The 21,044-nt window shown below is 32.8% G+C and overlaps 1 protein-coding gene across 1 annotated transcript; it reads left to right on the forward strand.

Moving 5' to 3' along the window:
• The first annotated feature begins 14,555 nt into the window (after positions 1 to 14,555).
• LOC105108262 (uncharacterized) lies at positions 14,556 to 19,692 on the forward strand. Its single transcript, XM_011002510.1, has 7 exons — positions 14,556 to 14,640; positions 14,748 to 14,834; positions 15,275 to 15,357; positions 16,025 to 16,114; positions 16,803 to 16,854; positions 17,777 to 17,879; positions 19,143 to 19,692. The coding sequence occupies exons 1-6, from the start codon at positions 14,556 to 14,558 to the stop codon at positions 17,809 to 17,811; spliced, it is 432 nt and encodes a 143-aa protein (XP_011000812.1). The 3' UTR covers positions 17,812 to 17,879; positions 19,143 to 19,692.
• The last annotated feature ends 1,352 nt before the right edge of the window (positions 19,693 to 21,044 follow it).

Here is a 21,044-nt window from a genome sequence, read left to right on the forward strand (position 1 = left end):
ATATTATTATTTTACTATAGTCAAAAGTATTAATATTAAAAATTATTATCTTTTGTGTTATAAATATTATTATTTTTATAATAATTAATATTATTAATCAAATAATATCTAAATTAGAAAAAAATTATTCTTAATATTGAAAAACAACTATAGATTTGATTCGAAAGGTAAAACTAAAAATTACTATTACTATTATTATTATCATCATTAATAAATTTTTAAAGAATTGTTATTACTATCAAAGAAAACTACGTGGGGAACCATGGACTTGAGCTGCTACCTGGGGGCTGACACACCCCCTGCCCTCATGTAGTGCTTGGATCCTACCTAAGTGATGGCCACACTCCTGAGCACATGTGGCGTTTGGATTTTGCTTTTGTGCAGGGCACGCTCCTGCGCATATATAGCACCTGGGTTGTTTGCTTAGGGGCTTGGCATACTCCCAGCACATATGTGGTGCTTAGACACACTAAGACCTAACTATTCTTAGGCCTCCATATTGTAACTAGTGATGGCCACACTCCTGAGCACATGTGGTGTTTGGATTTTGCCTTTGTGCAGGGCACACTCCTGCGCATATATAGCACTTGAGTTGTCTGCTTAGGGGCTTGGCATACTCTCAGCTCATATGTGGTGCTTAAACACACTAAAACCTAACTATTCTTAGGCCTACATATTGTACCTAAAATAGTCTTAGATCCTACCTATGTAGAACTCAATTAGCCTTGGGTCTTACCAGCGTCAAGTCCTAACTTCTTAAGAAAAAAAAGATGAGCTTGCAGTGTAGCACAGACCATCTAACTAGTATAAATTAAAAAAAGAGGGGATTTTATTATACCCCTCCTCACATTATAATATTCACTATAATAATATTTTTTTAATCTATATATTTTTTTTTAATTTCAACAAAAAACTAAAAGAGGAGCGAATTTTATTATATCCCTCCTCACATAATACTATTCATTATAATGGAGTTTTTTTATTTTTTTTAATCAATGTTTTCTTTTTAATTTCAACAAAGACTAAAAGAGAATAAGATTTTATTGTGCCCCCTCCTCATAAAACACTATCTACTAGAATAATATATATTTTTTTAAATTGTTTTTTTTCCAATCTAGTTTTTTAATTTTAATTTCATCCTTGTATATTAGGTTTATTAGGCACTGAGTTTCATAGTTTTTTCAATTTATTTTTTATGATGTGTTTCTAGTATCATAACTCGAACCACGAGTTTAACAGGTTAAGTCAGTAGACTCGAGTATTTTTTTTCTTCTAATTGATTTTTTTATCAAATGCATCATTGACACATTAGGTTAATTGAGAATTAGACATTATTATTTATTTTGATTTATTTTTTATAAGATTATTTCCGTCTCATAATTTATATCACGGGTTTGGTAGATTAACCCGATTGACTTGAGTTGTTTTTTTATTTTTTTAATTTCAATTTCATCATTCAACATAAGACTTATTAGGGATTTGACTTCATAATTTTTTTCAATTTACTTTTTATGAGGTTATTCTAGTTTAACGACTCAGACTATATGTTTGATAAGTTAATTCAATTGACTCAAGTTTTTTTAATTGATTTTTTTTAATTTTATCATTTAATATTGAGTTGATTGAGAATTAAATTTTTGACGAGTCAAATTAGAATGATTGAAGCTCCGTTAGAGTTAGAAATTAGCAATCAATTTGAAATTGATCCAAGGGTGCTTATTTGCCTACAATTGAAACTTGATTAGTACTTAAAAGTGCATTCTCATTAAGGATTTATGTCATCATATTGCACCTAAAGTATCATTAAATTCCCTAACAAAAGCATGTTTTATATTAGCAAGTCTAAAAATATAATATACCTTTAATTCATGGTAAATGTTCATCCTAAATGCAGGTCTATCACATAAATAAAAGGATTGATTGATGAGTTTAAGGATTGAAATTGAAAGGATAAAAAGAAGGCCAAACTTAGCAAAGTGTTGCTGGTGCATTCCAAACTCGAACACCGTTCAGTAATTTGATCATATCTGGAGCTGTAGATATCAGATTTAGGTCCATTTTATATCGATGGAAAGGTAAGACATAGACCTACAACTTTCATATGAAGTCAAAGACTCAGTTCTGCCGTTTTCAAGCCCAAATCTTAGCAACAACGAAGACGTCGGAAGCTGTCCTGCAGCTCAAGCACTATTCGGTTTTTGGCTCATATCTTGAGTTCTAGAAGTCCAAATGAGCTCTGGTTTTTTTTGATGGAAAGCTGAGACAATTGCCCACAGATTCCACAATTCAGTTGGCTATAATTCTGATGTGAGCAATGACGTTTTGGCCAGCCAACAATATCAAAAATCAGCCCACAATATCAAAAAACCAGCAGCCATTAATGTCAAAAACCAGCCACCAAATCAATGGATGCCCACCAATTCTTCAATCAATCAATAGTTCTGAAACTTAGCCTATAAAAGGAGGCATTGTCCATGTATTTAGTCATATTAATTTTCAGATCAAAGTTATCTTCTTGCTTTCTCTCTACATCTTTGTAATGTTCAAGTTTTCTTTTATGCTATAGTAATCTCTTGTTTATGCTCTTTCATTTCCTTTCCTATACTTAGTTAGCTTATATTATGTTTATGTTCTTATATTGTTTATTTGTGTTTTTCTCCTTCTTAATGTTTAGCTAAGTTAATTATGTCAAGGTGAAAAGGTTTCTCTAATGGTGTTAGAATAGGTATAATATAAACTCAACATGAGCTTTAAATGTTTATATCCAAGAAAGATTGTTATTAACATGTTTTATCTTTTTATCTTACTAATTCTTAATACCTTGCTTATTAAATGTTTAATTTAGATTTGTGTTGTATAATATTTGGTACATCAAATGCTTGATCTTTCATAGTTTTCGGCCGAAATCGTTATTATGATAGAAACTTGATTTGTTGTTAACATAAACTAGCAACATGAATGCTTGATGATATTTATAAGTATGGTATTACTTATATAAGATAATTAATATGATCATGTTAGTAATTTATAATGAGCTAATAACGAGAAATCATCCGATTAGAACCTCCTTTGTGTGTGGTTTCTAGTTGAGTAATAAAAAGAGTTTATATTATATTTATTTGAAATACCATTAGTGAATCCTATAACCTTGACATATGTTTTGTTATTGTTTAATCCTTACATCAATATCACATCCCAAAACTTTCTTCAACTCCTTTTCTGTTATTATTCTCTTTAAATCTTTTTCTTTATTTGTAATTTATATAATTCACCTCCCTGTGGTTCGACCCCGGTCTTGCCGGGTTATTTTACTTTGACACTCCTGCACTTGGGATAAGACATCAACTCTTTGATCGTGTCAAGTTTTTGGCGCCGTTGCCGGGGAGGTAAGTTATTGTATAAATTAAATATTTTATTTTATTTTATTTTCACTTTTATTTGTTTTTCTAATTGTTGTTTCTTTTTCTTTTTCTTTTTCTTTTTTCTTTTCTTTTCTTTTGTATTTGCATGAGAGTTTGGACACGTACATTAAGTGGTAGACTTTCTAGAAAATCATCATTTTCTTTAGAAAACATGGCCGAAGAAGATAACCAATCAATTCATAATGAGAATAATGAGAATAATCGTGTTAGAACACTTAGAGATCATATGAATCCAACAAGAACAAGTGCACCATCATGTATTGTTTTTCCTCCTGATGCATCTCATTTTAATTTTAAGCCAGGTATTATTCAACTTTTACCCACTTTTCATGGCTTAGAATTAGAAAATCCATACTTGCACTTAAGAGAATTTGAAGAAGTTTGTAACACTTATAATGACTTAAATTGTAGCATGAACACCATCAGATTAAAGCTTTTTCCTTTTTCGTTAAAAGATAAAGCTAAAACATGGCTACAAAATATTAGGTCAGGATCCATTCATGCTTGGGATGAAATGCAACAACAGTTTTTAAAGAAATTTTTCCCTTCTCATAGAACAAACTCTTTCAAAAGACAAATCACCACTTTTACTCAAAAACCAGGAGAAACATTTTATAAATGTTGGGATAGATATAAAGACTTGCTTAATACCTGTCCTCATCATGGTTTTGAAACATGGAGATTGGTTTCACAATTTTATGAAGGGTTAACACCTAAAGATAGGCAAATGGTGGAATTGATGTGCAATGGAACTTTTGAAAATAAAGACCCTAATGAAGCAATGGAGTACCTAGAGTTGCTAGCTGAAAATGCTCAAAATTGGGACACCACAGGTACTTGTGAGGCACCAGGTAAAACTCAACCTCATACATCTAATGGAGGCATGTATAGCCTTAGGGAAGATCATGACCTCCAAGCCAAATTTGCATCTTTAGCTAGAAAAGTTGAGGCACTAGAATTAAAAAAGAGTGGTCAATTAAAATCTGTTCAAGAAATTGTGTGTCAAATTTGTGAAACCAATGAACACTCAACCAATGATTGTCCCACGTTGCCTTCTTTTAAGGAATGTCTCCATGAACAAGCCAATGCTTTAAATAGTTTCCAAAGACCAAGTCATAACCCGTACTCACAAACGTACAACCCTGGTTGGAGAAATCACCCAAATTTCAGTTGGAAGAGTGGTAACAATAATGCACAAACTTCACACCCACCATTTCAAACACAACATAATTTTCAAAATTCTCATGGATATGCACCTCCTTATATTCCCCCTCCTAGAAGAAATCTTGAGGAAACATTACATGCATTCATTGAAAAGCAAGAGACAATCAACACTCAAAATGCTCAAACCATGGCTGATTTGAAAGATACTCTTGCAAAGTTCACATCTGCTCTCAGTTTTCAGGAGAAAGGTAAGTTTCCATCTCAACCCCAGCAAAATCCCAAAGGGCAATACAATTCAAGTACAAGCAGTTCTGGAAGCCAACATCTGGATCAAGTCAAATCAGTCACTACTCTCCGCAGTGGTAAGGTTATTAAAAAACCTATTCTTGAACCTTGTGAGAAAGAAGATGAGTTAGTCTCCAAGGGTAAGGAAATGGTTGAACCTGATCATTGCAAGGAAGAGACTGATTCCCCACCAGCACTTCCATTTCCTCATGCCATGACCAAACAAAGGAAAGTCAATCACAATTCTGAAATCTTTGAAACTTTCAAACAGGTAAGGATTAATATACCTTTGCTAGATGCTATTAAACAGGTACCATCTTATGCTAAATTTTTGAAAGATCTATGCACTGTAAAGAGAAAATTGAATGTGAAAAAGAAAGCCTTCTTAGCCGAACAAGTAAGTGCCATTCTTCAGAACAATAATGCTTTGAAATATAAAGACCCTGGTTGTCCTACAATTTCTTGCTTTATTGGAGAACATAAAATTGACAGAGCTTTACTTGATCTTGGAGCTAGTGTGAATTTACTTCCATATTCGGTTTTTCAAAGTCTAAATCTCGGTGAGTTAAAACCTACTTCTGTTACTCTTTTACTTGCTGATAGATCTATAAAAATGCCTAGAGGAATAGTTGAAGATGTGTTAGTACAAGTTGATAAATTCATCTTTCCTGTGGATTTTATTGTCTTGGATACACAACCTGTTGAAGCATGCAATTCAATTCCTGTTATTTTAGGACGTCCATTTCTTGCAACTTCTAATGCATTGATTAATTGTAGGAATGGAGTGATGAAGTTATCTTTTGGAAACATGACATTAAAAATGAATGTTTTTAACATTTGCAAGCAACCTGGAGATGATAATGATTTACAGGAAGTAGATTTTATTGAAAAAATAATTTACGATCAATTTGAAAATTCTTCCAATGAAATTGAGTTTAATGAATCTGAAGATTTGCAAATGGTTTGTTTTCAGGAAGAATCAAAGGCAAATATTTGGAGACCAAAAATTGAGGAATTGCCACCACGATCAATTGGGTCCATACCTTCAAGTGTTCAACCACCAAAACCCGATTTGAAGCCATTACCATGTAATCTCAAATACTCATTTTTGGGAGAAAATGAAACTTTTCCGGTAATAATTTCTTCCAAACTTAATGTTCATCAAGAAGGTAAGTTATTACAAACTCTGAAAATGCACAAAAATGCATTAGGATGGACCATAGCTGACATAAAAGGAATTAGTCCTTTGATTTGCACACACAAGATTTATTTGGAGGAAAATGCTAAACCCTCTAGAGAAATGCAACGAAGGCTTAATCCTAATATGAAAGAAGTAGTGAGGAATGAAGTCATTAAACTTCTAGATAATGGAATCATTTATCCTATTTCTGATAGCAAATGGGTAAGTCCTACCCAAGTTGTACCTAAAAAGTCTGGAGTTACTGTGATAACAAATGAGAAAAATGAGTTAATTCCAACGAGGACTATTACTGGTTGGCGCATGTGCATTGACTATAGGAAACTCAATTCAATGACTAGAAAAGATCACTTTCCTTTACCTTTCATGGATCAAATTCTAGAAAGAGTTGCAGGTCATGAATTTTATTGTTTTCTAGATGGTTATTCAGGTTACAACCAAATTGAAATTGCATTTGAAGATCAAGAGAAAACTACTTTCACATGTCCATTTGGTACATTTGCATACCGAAGGATGCCTTTTGGATTATGTAATGCACCAGCCACGTTTCAAAGATGCATGCTTAGCATATTCAGTGATATGGTTGAACGTTTTCTTGAGATATTTATGGATGATTTTTCTGTTTTTGGTGATTCATTTGATAATTGTTTAACTAATTTGGAAAAGGTTTTGAACAGGTGTGAAGAGAAGAATCTTGTGTTGAATTGGGAAAAATGTCATTTTATGGTAACAAACGGCATTGTACTTGGTCACATTGTTTCATCAATAGGAATTGAGGTTGATAAATCTAAAATTGAGTTAATTGCCAACTTGCCAACACCAAAATCTGTTAAAAATGTTAGATCATTTTTAGGACATGCTGGTTTTTATAGAAGGTTTATCAAAGATTTTAGTATAATATCTAAGCCATTGTGTAACCTTCTAACAAAGGATAATGTTTTTGAATGGACTGAATATTGTGAAGAAGCCTTTGTTAAACTTAAAAACCTGCTTACATCTGCTCCTGTTATTCAACCTCCTGATTGGTCATTACCTTTTGAAATAATGTGTGATGCTAGTGATTATGCCGTGGGTGCTGTTTTAGGACAAAGAAAAGATAAGAAACCCTATGTCATTTACTATGCAAGTAAAACTTTAAATAGTGCTCAAATAAATTACACAACCACTGAAAAAGAATTACTTGCTGTAGTATTTGCGTGTGAAAAATTCAGATCTTATCTTGTTGGCTCACCTGTTATTGTTTTTAGCGATCATGCAGCGTTGAAATATCTTCTTTCCAAGAAGGATTCTAAAGCTAGATTGGTGCGGTGGATTTTGTTACTTCAAGAATTCGATATCACAATCAAGGATAAGAAAGGCACCGAAAATGTTGTCGCGGATCATTTGTCAAGATTGGCAACTGATTCGAAATCTGACATCACACCAATCGATGACTACTTTCCTGATGAATCTTTACTTTCTGTCACTACAATGCCTTGGTTTGCTAATATTGTTAATTTTCTTGTTTCAGGACATTTGCCAGCGCATTGGGGCACTCAAGACAAAAGAAAGTTCTTGAACGAAGTGAAGAACTTTTATTGGGATGACCCTTATTTATTCAAATATTGTCCTGATCAAATATTTCGAAGATGCATTCCTGACAATGAGGTAAGTAATGTCATTAAATTTTGTCATTCTGAGGCATGTGGAGGTCATTTTTCGTCAAAAAAGACAGCTGCAAAAATCTTACAATGTGGATTTTATTGGCCCACCATGTTCAAGGACACGCATGCATTCTGCAAATCTTGTGAAAATTGTCAAAAGTTAGGATCTCTTTCAAAACGTCACATGATGCCTTTAAGTACTATTCTTGTCATTGAAATCTTTGACTGTTGGGGTATAGATTTTATGGGTCCATTTCCTCCATCATTTGGTTTTGTGTACATATTAGTCGCAGTAGACTATGTTTCAAAATGGATAGAAGCAATTCCAAGTCGTAACAATGATCATAAAACAGTCATTAAGTTTTTGAAAGAAAACATTTTGAGTCGATTTGGAATCCCTCGGGCCATGATAAGTGATGGTGGAACACATTTCTGTAACAAGCCATTTGAGTCTTTAATGAAGAAATATGGAATCACACACAAAGTTGCCACCCCTTATCACCCCCAGACAAATGGACAAGTAGAACTTGCTAATAGGGAGATCAAACAAATCTTGGAAAAAACAGTGAACCCTAATCGAAAGGACTGGTCTTTAAGACTTAATGATGCACTATGGGCCTATCGAACTGCTTTTAAAACATCATTAGGTATGTCACCTTATAGGTTGGTTTATGGAAAACCTTGTCATTTGCCTGTGGAACTTGAATACAAAGCTTATTGGGCTATTAAAGCTTTCAATTCAAACCTGGATGATGCGAGTCAGCTGCGTAAGTTACAAATAAATGAGCTTGAAGAAATAAGAAATGATGCATATGAGAATTCAAAAATTCATAAAGCAAGAATCAAAGACTTTCATGATAAAAGAATCTTGAGAAAAACATTTGATGTTGGTCAAAAAGTTTTGCTTTATAATTCTCGACTCCATTTATTTCCTGGAAAGCTAAGATCAAGATGGAGCGGTCCATTTGTTGTGAAACATGTATATCCTTATGGGGCCTTTGATATTGAGAATCCAAAGAATGGTAATGTTTTCAAGGTCAATGGACATCGTTTGAAAGCTTACTTTGATAATTTTCCTAGTGAAAATGAATCCATTGGTTTGAATGATCCTGTATATGAAGGTTGATTATTTTGTTTTTCTCATATTTTTTTTGTGTTTCTTTTTGGTGTGACTTTTGTTTTGCTAGTCTTTCTCCAACCCCGGTCAAATGGCGGATAACGGTACTCCGTGACTCTTAAGTCGGTTCTTTCAATTTCCCATGATAATTGATATCTTTGTATATATTTGTTCAATTCCTTGTTCCTTCTCTTTTCTTTACATCTCTTCTGCACTTCTCTTTAAAAACAAAACAAAACAAAAATGGACACCACTCTTGAAAAATTGAAAAAGTATTTTCCTGCTCTGCCTCAGAATGCGATTACAAAAATTTACCGTGCTAGGTGTGAAAGATTGAGGTTGTTAATGAACCATGGAATTCCTGAAGATATTCGCTGGATAATTGAAGCAAAGATCCGATTATCAGGTGAGTCTTCCAACTCTTTTATTTCATACATGCCTGGGACAGGTAAAAGCACTTTTGCAAAGAAACGTCGTGCAAAACGACTAAAAGTCTGTCACCGATGTGCCAGATGGACTTGTAATACAAAATGTCGTTCTTTAGGAATGGTATCTATAAACCGTGAAGATAAAATACAATTCATTAAGGATGGCCTGAGTAAGGAGTCTTTAGATAATCTTCTATTAACTCTTGAGACGCATCCTAGTGGAGATGTGCATCGTGCAATTCATGATTTATGGCCTCATTTTCATAAAGAACATGATCGACTTAGTCTTGGGAATCTGACTAAAAAAGACCCTGTTTGCCAGTTTTTAAGAAAACTGGATGGGAAGCCTATCCCCGACCCATAGAGGGCGTTTAAGCCGTTCTTGGACGTAAAACCAAGGGAAAGCTGTGAGCCACAATCACAACTGCTTGTACATACATTTATATATATATATATATATATAATAATAATAAAATAATAATAATAAATAAATAAATAAATAAGAAAGAGAGAGAGAGAGTAAGACTTCAGCTAGCCTACATATAGGTGGTATGCTTTGTATTTTCAATTTCTCATCTATAAAATCTTCTCTTCATTTCCATCATTTCTACTCAACCCATTCATTCAGCATATATAGAAGTGTGTAGAAATGGCAAGTTCCCCAAGTCATCATATAAGAAATATTTGTGTTTTCGGTGGATCTAGTCCTGGGAAAGAAAAAGAGTTTTTAGAATCAGCAAATCATCTTGGTCAGGTGCTAGCTGAGAGAAAGATTCATTTAGTGTATGGGGGAGGCAGTCTTGGGTTAATGGGAGGTGTGTCAATAGCTGCATTTTTAGGAGGTAGTCAAGTTTTAGGAATCGTCCCTGAAGCTTTGGCACAAGGGGACATCATTGGAAAAACAATTGGAGAGGAACTTCAGGTCTCCACAATGTCAGCTCGAATGAATGCAATGTTTAACCATGCTGATGCCTTCATTGCTTTACCAGGTGGTCTAGGCACATTGGAAGAGATCTTTCATATTTCCTCTTGGGCTCAATTGCACATTCACCATAAACCCATAGGTTTGTTAAATGTTAATGGTTATTATGATAAGTTGTTGTCTTTTCTTGATCATGCTGTGGAACAGGAATTTCTAACATCTTCTGCACGACAAATCATAATCTCTGCTACTACTGCTGAACAATTGATTGACCAACTACAATCTTTCATTCCTGTGATTGATCCTTCCATGAGTCGCATAAATTGGTCATCTAAGGAAAGCCGTAAAAAGCTTAGATTGGATTTGAGCCTTCATTTGTGAATTTTTGTGTCTTTTGGTTTTATTATTATGTTTTGTTATTTCTTATTTTTGTTTCAGTGTGTTTCAGGTTTTGTCAGTGTTCGTTATTTCAGGTGATATCTTTTATACTCTATCTTTCTACCTTAGAACATTGAGGACAATGTCTCGTTTTGGTTGGGGGGAGAGGGTAGTAGTTGATAAAAAAAAAAATTGTTTTTCATTTCATAAAGCATGTGCATAATTGTTGTTACTAGGATGGCAGAGTAAAGGAGTTCTTTTGTTAAAGTGACTCTTGAGACGCATCTTAGTAACCATTCTTAACAAGGTCTATTATAATACTTCCTGAAATATTCAGGTTTACAAACTCTCGTATTGTTACCACTTAATTCTGCTCATATACTTATTTAACATGTATTCTTAAACCTTAATTTACACACACACACTTTAACATATGATTGTGGGTTGCATATTGGATTATTACATTATTTATGTTCTTTTGTTAAAGGTAACAACTAAGGGAAAGGGATTGTATATAATTAAAAAGAAAAAAAAAAAAAAAAAAAAAAAAAAAAAAAAAAAAAAAAAAAAAAAAAAAAAAAAAAAGAAAAAAAAAATGATGATAATAAAAATGTAGATAAGTTTGGTTTCGTAGCCTCCCTAACCTAAGCAATTAAGCCCGAAGGGGTGTTTTAACACCTAATACCCTAAAGTCAACTGACTTGGGAGCTATTGGCCCAACGCTTGTTACATGGGTTGAGGAGAAAAGCTTAAAGGAATCAAACATTGCACTATCTACATATCAGTATCTGCGACCCGAGTTACTAAGCTCGTAGGGGTGTCTTAACACCTAATGCCCTAATACCAACTGGTCTGGGAGTCATTAGCTGAAAGCTCATTACATGGGTTAAAGATGCATGATATTTTTAAATTATATGTATATACATTAAAAAAAAAAGACAAAAATAATAATCCCAACCCAAGGAAGTTAACCTTAAACATTAGAACAAAAATTTTGTTTTCTTCCAAGAAAAGCCCCATAATTATGTGTTGATACATTGAGCACAAAAGAAAGGTTTATTAATATCTTGTTAAGTGGTATTGAGCAGATATATAAATTTAATGAGAGTTTGTTTATCTGGATAGATTAATGGAAGTTAAATGATGAATACCTTGCTTTGTGAAATTTGCAAATTTGTTTTCTATTTTAACGCTTTGATTACTAGGGACTAGTAATAAGCTGGTTGGGGGGTGTGATTAGTACTTAAAAGTGCATTTTTATCATGGTTTTATATCATCATTTTGCACTTGAAGTATCAATAACTCCTTAACTAAAATATGTTTTATAATAATGTATCTAATAATATAAGATACCTATAATTTATGGTAAATGTCTATTTTTAATGCAGGCCTATCACATAAATGAAAGGATTGATTGATGACTTGAAGAACTTAAATTGCAAGGATAAAGAGATGGCCAAACTTAGAAAAGAGATGTCGGTGCAATCCAAACCGGAACACTGTTCGGTAATTGGGTCATATCTGGAGCTACAGATCTCAGATTTAGGTCCAATTTATATGGATGGAAAGGTAAGACATAGGCCTACAACTTTCATATGGAGCCCAAGATCTAAAAAGGCCATTATCAAGTCCAAATTGTAGCAACAACAAAGAAGCCCGAATCTGTCTTCCAGCCCGAGCACTATTCGGTATTTTGGCCATATCTGGAGTTCTAGAAGTCCAAATGAGCTGAAATTTTTACACAAGAAAGCTGAGACAATTGCCTACAACTTTCATGTTTACAACTGGCTCCAATTTTGACGTTATCAATGACGTTTTGGGCAGACAAGAGAAGATAAGGATTGTCACCAAGTCAAAAGTTGGTCACCCACTTATCAATTAGTCATCAAATCAATAGTTCCCATTTTTGGCCTATAAAAGGAGGCATTTGCCATGCATTTAGGCATCTTGATTTCCAGATCAAGATCATGCTCTTCCTTTCTCTCTTTGTATTTTTTATGCTTTGTTTTCATTAATATTAAGTTTATGCCTTTCATTTCCTTTCCTTTACTTAGTTAACTTTTATGTTCTTATTTTGTTTATCTATTTTGCTTTCTTTCATTATGTCTAGCTAAGTTAATTATGTCAAGGTGAAAAGGTTACACTAATGGTGTAAGAATAAGTATAATACCTGAATTTGAAGTCATCCATTGCATGTGAAAACAAGACTAATCTAGGTGAATTTCAAGTTCAGAATGTGATCTTTTGAGATTGTCCAACCATGATTGGATTGGACTTTTATGCAAGAAGTTATAGCCATTTTAAATTTGGTCTGTTTATGTTTCAATTAAAGTCAGAAAATGTGTGCTAGTTTAATTTGTTTAGTTATTTTGTCAAAATCTAATTTTTAAGCTTGACTTCTGTTATATTAAATTTTCCTAACTATAGAGGGATGTTCCAATTATAAATATGCTATCAGAATATGTAATAAAGGACTTTTGGCCAATATTTGAAACTTAATTCAGAGAATTAAGAGTTGTTCTTCCAAATTAATTTGTGAAGAACCCTACCTAACTTATCACTCTTTAATCACAAAAAGTGTGGCGTCAAAATCCTAGATTGATCTTTGTGGTGTTCAAATCGACTTATCAAAGTATCACTTTAGTTTATCCTCCATCTTATTTACCCTAAAATCACTATAATCCAGCCTAAACACCATAACAAAGACAACCAACCAAACCCATCTTTCATCCATTTTCGTCAGATCTATTGTTGTTGATTTTAAAATCATTCACATCACATCATTTTTTTATCAAATGCATCCTTGACATATTAGGTTAATTGAGAATTAAATATTATGATTTATTTTGGTTTATTTTTCATGAGATTATTTTTGTCTTATAATTTAGATCACGGGTTTGGTAAATTATCCAGATTGACTCGAGTTGTTTTTTGTTTTTATAATTGATTTTTTTAATTTCAATTCCATCATTCAATATAAAACTTATTGGGGATTTGACTTCATAATTTTTTTTAATTTACTTTTTATGAGGTTATTCTAGTTTAATGACCCAGACTATAGGTTTGACGAGATAATTCAATTGACTCAAGTTTTTTTAATTGATTTTTTTTAATTTTATCATTTAATATTGAGTTGATTGAGAATTAGACTTTGTTATTTATTTTAATTTTCTTTCTATACGAGACTATCTCTATTTCACAACTTGGGTCACGAGATTGGTAGGTTAACCTAAGTTCACTCAAGTTATTTTTATATCCTTTTTAATTAATTTTTTTAATTTTATTTTTCAACACTAAACTAGTCGAAAATCTAGTTTCATAATTTTTTTTAATTTATTTTTATTAGGTTATCTTGGTCTCATAACCCAGATTACTAGTTTGGAAAATTAATATGAGTTAACTCAAGTCATTTTTTTTTGTTTTTTTAATTTCTTCATTTAAAATTAATTTTATTGAAATTAGAATTTATAATATGTATTTATTTGCTTTCTATATAATTATCATGGTCTCATAATCCAACATATAGATTAGTAAATTAAGACGAGTTGATCAGTCTCAATATTTATAAAAAAAATCTTTAATTTAAAAATTCATTTTAAATTAAATTACTTTTTATTAATTATTTTTAAATTCACAAAGTTAGACCAACATATATTAAATTAATGCTCACATGATTTTTTTTTCCTACTAAAAAATTAGTTAGTTGTTTCTTTACACAAAAAAAAATAATTCTACTCATAATACATGTGAGATAATAATCTAGTGCATGCGTGCGTGTATTTATTGTCTTCAAGGAGATGCTGACACCCATAAGAAATGCACCTACAGCCCCACCATTGAATGTTTGGAAAAAAACAAAAAAAAGAAGAAGAAGAAGAAGATAAGGTTAATTATCCCCAACCAAAAGAAAGCCCAAACAAAACCAGCCGAAACCCAACCCAGCAGCCATAGTATCCTATACTCCTGTCGGAGTCCCACTGGTGCCTGTACCTTAACCGATGAAAGAAGAGGGAGCCAACGGCAACGGCAGTACAAATGAATATGGATATGGATATGAATATGATTTCCAGGAAAGTAACGAGAGTAAGAGCTGCTTCAGTGGACACCCAACCCCCTTACAATCCAAGAATCTCCTTCAAAAACCTTCAATCCTAAACCCAACAATTCTGTCCCTTCCCCACCACCGACAGAAACTGCTTCCTCACCGACTTTCACTTTAACTGCTCAGGCAGTTTCTGACGTTTTCAAACGCAAGACTGTTATTGTTCAGGGTAAAGGTACTTATCACTTTCACACTTGTTTCTCTCTCTCTCTCTAGCCACGTTCCTCTAGCCTCATATCTATCTTGAAAGAAATATAGGACTTTTGTTTTCTTATGGTGTTGTGGTTAATGAATAAGGAGAATTCTTTTCTGTTCAGTCAAAGAAAGAAAGAACCTTGTTATTTGTGTTAATGGGTTTTCAGGGATTGCCAAGATTCTGTTATTTTGGTCTTCCATTTCCTACTTTGATTAGCTAGTTTCTCAGATAAATAACCATAGCAAGGAAATGATAGGTAATAGAATAATTAATGGAAACCAAATTAATGATTTGTCATTCCTAACAAGGGTTGATGATCAAATGAAGGATTCGTTTATTTTTATCATTTTCAATTGGGATTGTTACCATTTTTTTTTCTTTTTGATTGGAATTTATGTGAAATTGTAGAACAATTGGATGATTCAGTGGGCCAAAAGTAGAGAAGCCTCCATCAGTGTTTAATGCCGCGAATTTGGCTTATATTGATGATAGTATTTTTGAGGTGTGTTTTGATTTTGTTTGTTTCATTCAATCACCATTTGGACCCACACCTTCGTATTTCTTACATTTTGTTATTGTGAGAGGATGGTCATAATCTGTGCTTTATTGGTGCTTGAATCAGAAAAGGAAAGGTAGAATATTTGCAGATGCATGGCATTCTGTTTATGGATGCATGGTTGTGTTTTTCATATTTCCCTTGCTCTCTAACCAGATTCATTTTGTATTTGTCACTCCCATTTTATTTTTGAATTTCAGATCCTTTGATTGTTAGGTTATGATTCTACTCTTGGCACGCCTTTTGTATTACATCAATGTAAATGGGCTGCATTGCACCTTCTTTTTGCAACACAAGAGGTTTATGTTTATTGTGCTCTGGGTCCAAAGCTGAATCACACATTAATGGCATGATCTATTGATGATAATAATAATAATAATAATAATAATTATGTTGGAAAAAGCACAGGGTATTAAGGAATGATCAACTCGTTAACAAATGGGCAGATATGCTGGTTGATGGCTTTTTTAGATGATTAGCTGAGAATGCATATTTCTTTGTTGATGCTTACAAGCTGCATGGTATATTCTATGTTTGTAACACAATTTCTGTTTTCCTGAAGTTTATTTAACTTTGCCAGATAATATACACCATTGTTTCTAAAATGATGCAGCTATATGCTTGTACGCACTTTTTGTTTCCTCCATTGAGTCTTGAGGAACATAATGACTATGTGATTGCAGTTGTACGCTGTGAAGTACAAGTACAGATTTCCTAGTCAATATTATCTCTTCTTTCTTTCTTTCTTTCAATTTTGCATCACATTTGTTATTATATATTCTTAAATGGAGACTTTTCCATGGGTGAGATATGCAATTTTTTTCCAATCAAGTAATAAATCTGTAATCTTGTATTATATACCACTTTTCTATTTTTGGAGTCTATGACTTAACTCAACCTTCCCTTCTTCTACCCATTGTTAAGATCCCTTGTCATTCTAACTTCTACGGATATGTTGGTGAGCCTTCACTTTCATATGTGAACTTTAGTCACTATTCATGATGTGATAAGAAGAACCATACAATATGCTAACCAATTGTATATTCAGTTACAGAGCATGCATGTTGTATATAGTGGCAAAAGACTTATAGGTTATGGTCCGTATGGAATTGTACCTCTTTCTTGTACTTTTTTTTGCTTCTACTTAATTTTGAAGTTTTCTCTTTCCAACCCCTTATGTAGTTTTAGGAGTCTGGCTGTATTTTTTAGCTGTTTGAAGGGAATTAGGTTGCAATAAAGGATTTAAAATGGTTTGGTGCTTAGTTTACAATTGGTTTGGTTTCTCTTTTTCCTGCTCTGATGTTCGCCCCTCTCATCTTTTTAAGTTCATTATTATGTGATATCTTTGTTGCTCAAGCTCAAATTCTAATTTATTTGATTGCTGCAATCAGGATGCATTGCTCCAGAAACTTCTCAATGATAATTACCGTCAGAGAAAGAAAGGTCTGTAGAACATTTTTTGTTCATTTATCCTCTTTTATCTACTGACATAAACTCTTAAATGCTTGTTCTCCTTGTCAAAACTAAACAAGAGCAATTAACTTTTTTTATATTTTTTTAAATCAGACGTGTGTTCTTCTGAATTTAATTTTGAATTTGTTCTTATCTTTATCCCATGATCTAAAAGCAGCCTTTGATTTGGGAACCCTTCTATTTTAGGAGCCTAGAGCACATCTAAAAGTCCATGTAAGGTAGCACCATACGAAGGGAAATTACTGATTCAGGTTGGAGAATGTGTTCTTGGGATTTTGGCAGAATAACAGAATTTCAAGTTTTCAACTCTTTCAAAAGATGATGATGGGACTTCTAAAATTGAATAGAAGGAAAGGCTCTTGGTTTGAGTTGCTTGAGATATTACTTGGCATACAAGTCAAATGTCATGTGGTGTCATGGCAAGAAATCGTAAGATTTTTCCATGTACTCATGACACCTAAAAGAGTCGTTCCAATCAATTCCTCTTATTGATGTTAATTCTTTTTGACAATTTTTTTATTGAGATTCATAAAAAACAAAATTATTTATTTTATAATAGAAATAGTTGCTTATATAGCAATAGTCAACTAGATTATTTTATTTAAGAGTGAGATTTTTGGGACACTCATAGAGAAATGATGAATTACTTTTTTCTAAAAAAAATTGAAGGGGGAAAGAAAGAAAGAAAGATTATCAAATGATTGTTAGTAGATAGATCTTATTGCTAAGGTGATGTTAGTTAACCTAATACATTTCCTTTAATTGTCGGAATTCATTGAAGCTAAATTATCTATTGAAAACCATGATAACATGTTCCTTAATCTTCCATGGTAAAAGAATGATTTTTAGAAGATTGTAACTAATCATCACCTTTCAAAACTTCTTAATGCAGGGGTGTTCTTCGTTGGGGAAAGAATGTTGGTTTAGCTAAAACATGAACTAAAAAACGTGTTGGGGTAGCAGTTTACAACTGAGCGTCTTCACTAGAAACATTAGTTAGTACCCTCTTACCTTCTGGTTTTAACAAGATATAAGCTTAATATAATGTTCTCTTGGAGTACAATTGTGGATTGGAGCAATGTTTTTATTTTTTTTGGTCTTAAACTTTTTCTTTTTATTATTGCATCCTTTCATGTGTTGTTTTTGGTGTTTTGTGAGTTGAGAGTTTCGTTTCATTGCATATTCTTGAGATTTAAAGTTTTTAATTAGATTGAAAAACTTGATTAAAGGTCAATTTAATGAGATGTAGTTTGATTTTATAGTATAAAGAAACAATTTAAAGGAAAAGGACCACACTAAAAACCATAAAAAGGCGTGGTCAATCTCAATTTGGCAGGAAAAAGTATGTTTTAGTCCCACATATTTGCCTTTGACTTCTATTGTGATCCATTTAGTTTTGGTCCAAAACTTTATTTTGTTTCCTTCTTAGTTCTTTAGCTTACTTTATTTTGTTTCCTTTTTAGTTCTTTAGCTTGAGAGATGAGAGAAAAGTGATTGGATGGCACATTTTGACAAAAAAAAAAGGCTGATTTTGGTGTCAATAAGTTTTCTTTGACGAGTGAGTATCATTGATGTGTTTTTAATCCTTTATCTTGTCGGAAAAAGTAGATTGAGACTCAATATTTTTTTTTTATTTGGGTTAAGTTTTTCTATATAGATGAAAGGTTGATTTAAGGTTAGAAATGAATTTATCGTGGTCAGGTGAAAAGGGGTTTAAAATGAGTGTTTTTTGTCCTACAAGTGAGAACTCAACTTTTCAGCCATCTAGAGTGGCTAGAATTCAATTGATGATGTGTGATTTGTTTTTGTTTTTTATAAAAAAAACATTTGGTGAATAACATGTTATCTGCCCAATTTAACAAAAAAAAAAAAGAAGGCCAGGCTCATTTTCTTGACTTCTCTATTTTGGGCCAATAATGCTCCACCCAGCTCTTGGCGTTGGGTTCTTTATATTTAGCCCTTTTTTTTATTTTTTTCCTTAAATTTTAATTAAAATAAAATTATATTTAGGATATTATTCAATTAGACACCATTCAATTTTGAATTTGTTTACAAACAAGGTTATAAATTTTTTATGATATAGAAACTCTTATAAGTTGGTGTGAAGTTGGCTTAGGCTGTATTGAGACATTCATATGTGATTATCTACCTTTTTTATTGATTTCTTATCCAGTTTGCTTGGTCATGACCTGAAGTCATTATTCATGATTCAGAAATCTGCTTTTGGCTTGTTTTAATTTATACTTTGCATATTATAGGTTGGTTATCTCTACCTGACAAATGTAAATAGTTTGGAAGAGTAATGCTTACGTTGGGATTCTCAACTGGTTCTTCTACACAAATGATTATGGAGGAAGCAAACAGTAAGTCAACTATCTAGAGTGCGCCTTTCTTGTTTGTAAATCAAATTTGTATCGAGCACCTTACCTCTTCGCTTTTGTAATAAAATGCGTGCCACAGTGACATGATATGGGCATCATGTGCTCAGGTGCAAACGTCATGCACGTTTCTTTTATTTCCTTTCAAGCTTGAGATTCTAAGGTTATGATGTTGTGGGGCAAGAAAGCTAGGGGAAAGCTAAGATCACATTATGTGGCAAATGATGGCAGATTAAAATAGAACTGGCTAATTAGGACTGAAACCTGTGTAGAGAGATAGTGTAAGTTAGTGACAATGGTGTCTCTTTCATGATGATAAAAAGAAAAGGACTTGTGCCTTACATGCTTTTTGGCTAACCCTATGAACACATGCCTTGGCCAAGCATGTAGCCTCGCCTATGGATAGCTTTAATGACATGAATTTGGGATCTTGTGGCTCTTCACATACCTTATCTCTTTAATTACATGCTTGTCCCTCGCACCTTTGTTTCTCGTTTCCTCTCCTCTCTTCCCGTTATGTGTAGCATCTTCTATTCCTCCCTACATGCCATGTAAACATTGCACATTCTATTTGCATGTTTCCTTGTTCTAAATACTTACTGGCAAGTGAGCCTTTTTCTCATGTTTGTGTAGCCGTGATTATCCAGCCACTGTTGGTGTCTCTATCAACTAGGGTTTCTATCATTGCATGGCATCGTCCTCTACGGAGACACTAGATACATGCCTGTGCTCTGATCCACTGTGGCTTCTTTTTCTTTTCTTTTTTTCTGTCTTTACGCTGAACTTGTTTCATGTTTGGGCTAAACATATAAGATAACATAAATTTTAACAACTAATAATGTAAAAAGAAATTAACACAAATCATAAGCAAATAGCAAAGGTTTTAAGATGTAGATGGGATAATACACAACCAAGACAACAAGATTGAAATCTAAATAAAAATCAAAGCTTGTCCATTGCAATATTTGTGAAGTTCACGTAACATGAGTTTAACATGTTTGAATTAAGCTAACATGTTTGAATCAAGTAGCACACGTAACATGAGTTTAACATGTTTGAATCAAGTAGTTTAATTCAAGATATTAGACTGGAGTAGCTTGAATTTGACATGGTTGGTAGACCTTTGGGTTTGGCATGGGTGCTTTAACCTGAAATGGTTGTTAGATCTAAATAGTTTAGGTTTAGCGTGGTTCCTCAACTTATTGTACTTGAGTCTGGTATGGGTGTTTGGGCTTTGCATGGTTATTAGATTCAAGACGCTTAAACTTGGCATGATTGTTGATTTGCATAATTTTCACTAGCCAAGCAAAAGTAATGGTTTTATTGAGGACTAAAATACTCATGCAAATGTGTTGAATAGTCTCAGGATATCTAACTAATAATTACTTGTGAATTTCTGATGTATTGTTAAAAAAAAGATAACAAATACTTTTGTCAAATACTACTGAATTTTAATAAATAAATGCAAAATTTAAACTAAACTTTACTATGTTAATACAAATTGTTCTTTGCAAATTCAACATTAGTCTTGTAAGATATCAAAAGGTAAGGTAATGATTTATCCATAATGAGTTAATGAACGCCAACAAAAGAGGTTTTGATAAAAACGAAGAAGTGTGAAGGCAAATGACAAACTAAAAATTTCTTTCCAAAAGTGACGGTCAATCCATTTCAAGCAAGTTGCCTTGAGTGAATCGAGTAAGTCGGGTTATTACATTAAACCTATAAACTGAGTTATGGACTTTGCTAGGAATATAAATTTTTTTTTAATCTATCTTTTCT

This window comes from Populus euphratica, unplaced genomic scaffold, assembly GCF_000495115.2.
Source record: "Populus euphratica unplaced genomic scaffold, PopEup_1.0 scaffold366.1, whole genome shotgun sequence".
NCBI lineage: Eukaryota > Viridiplantae > Streptophyta > Magnoliopsida > Malpighiales > Salicaceae > Populus > Populus euphratica.

Coding starts and splice junctions, on each gene's coding strand:
- LOC105108262 (XM_011002510.1), top strand. CDS start 14,556: ATGAAAGAAGAGGGAGCCAACGGCAACGGCAGTACAAATGAATATGGA. Junction 15,358..16,024: donor TTGATGATAGTATTTTTGAG/GTGTGTTTTGAT, acceptor AAAATGATGCAG/CTATATGCTTGTACGCACTT. Junction 16,855..17,776: donor TTACCGTCAGAGAAAGAAAG/GTCTGTAGAACA, acceptor TTCTTAATGCAG/GGGTGTTCTTCGTTGGGGAA.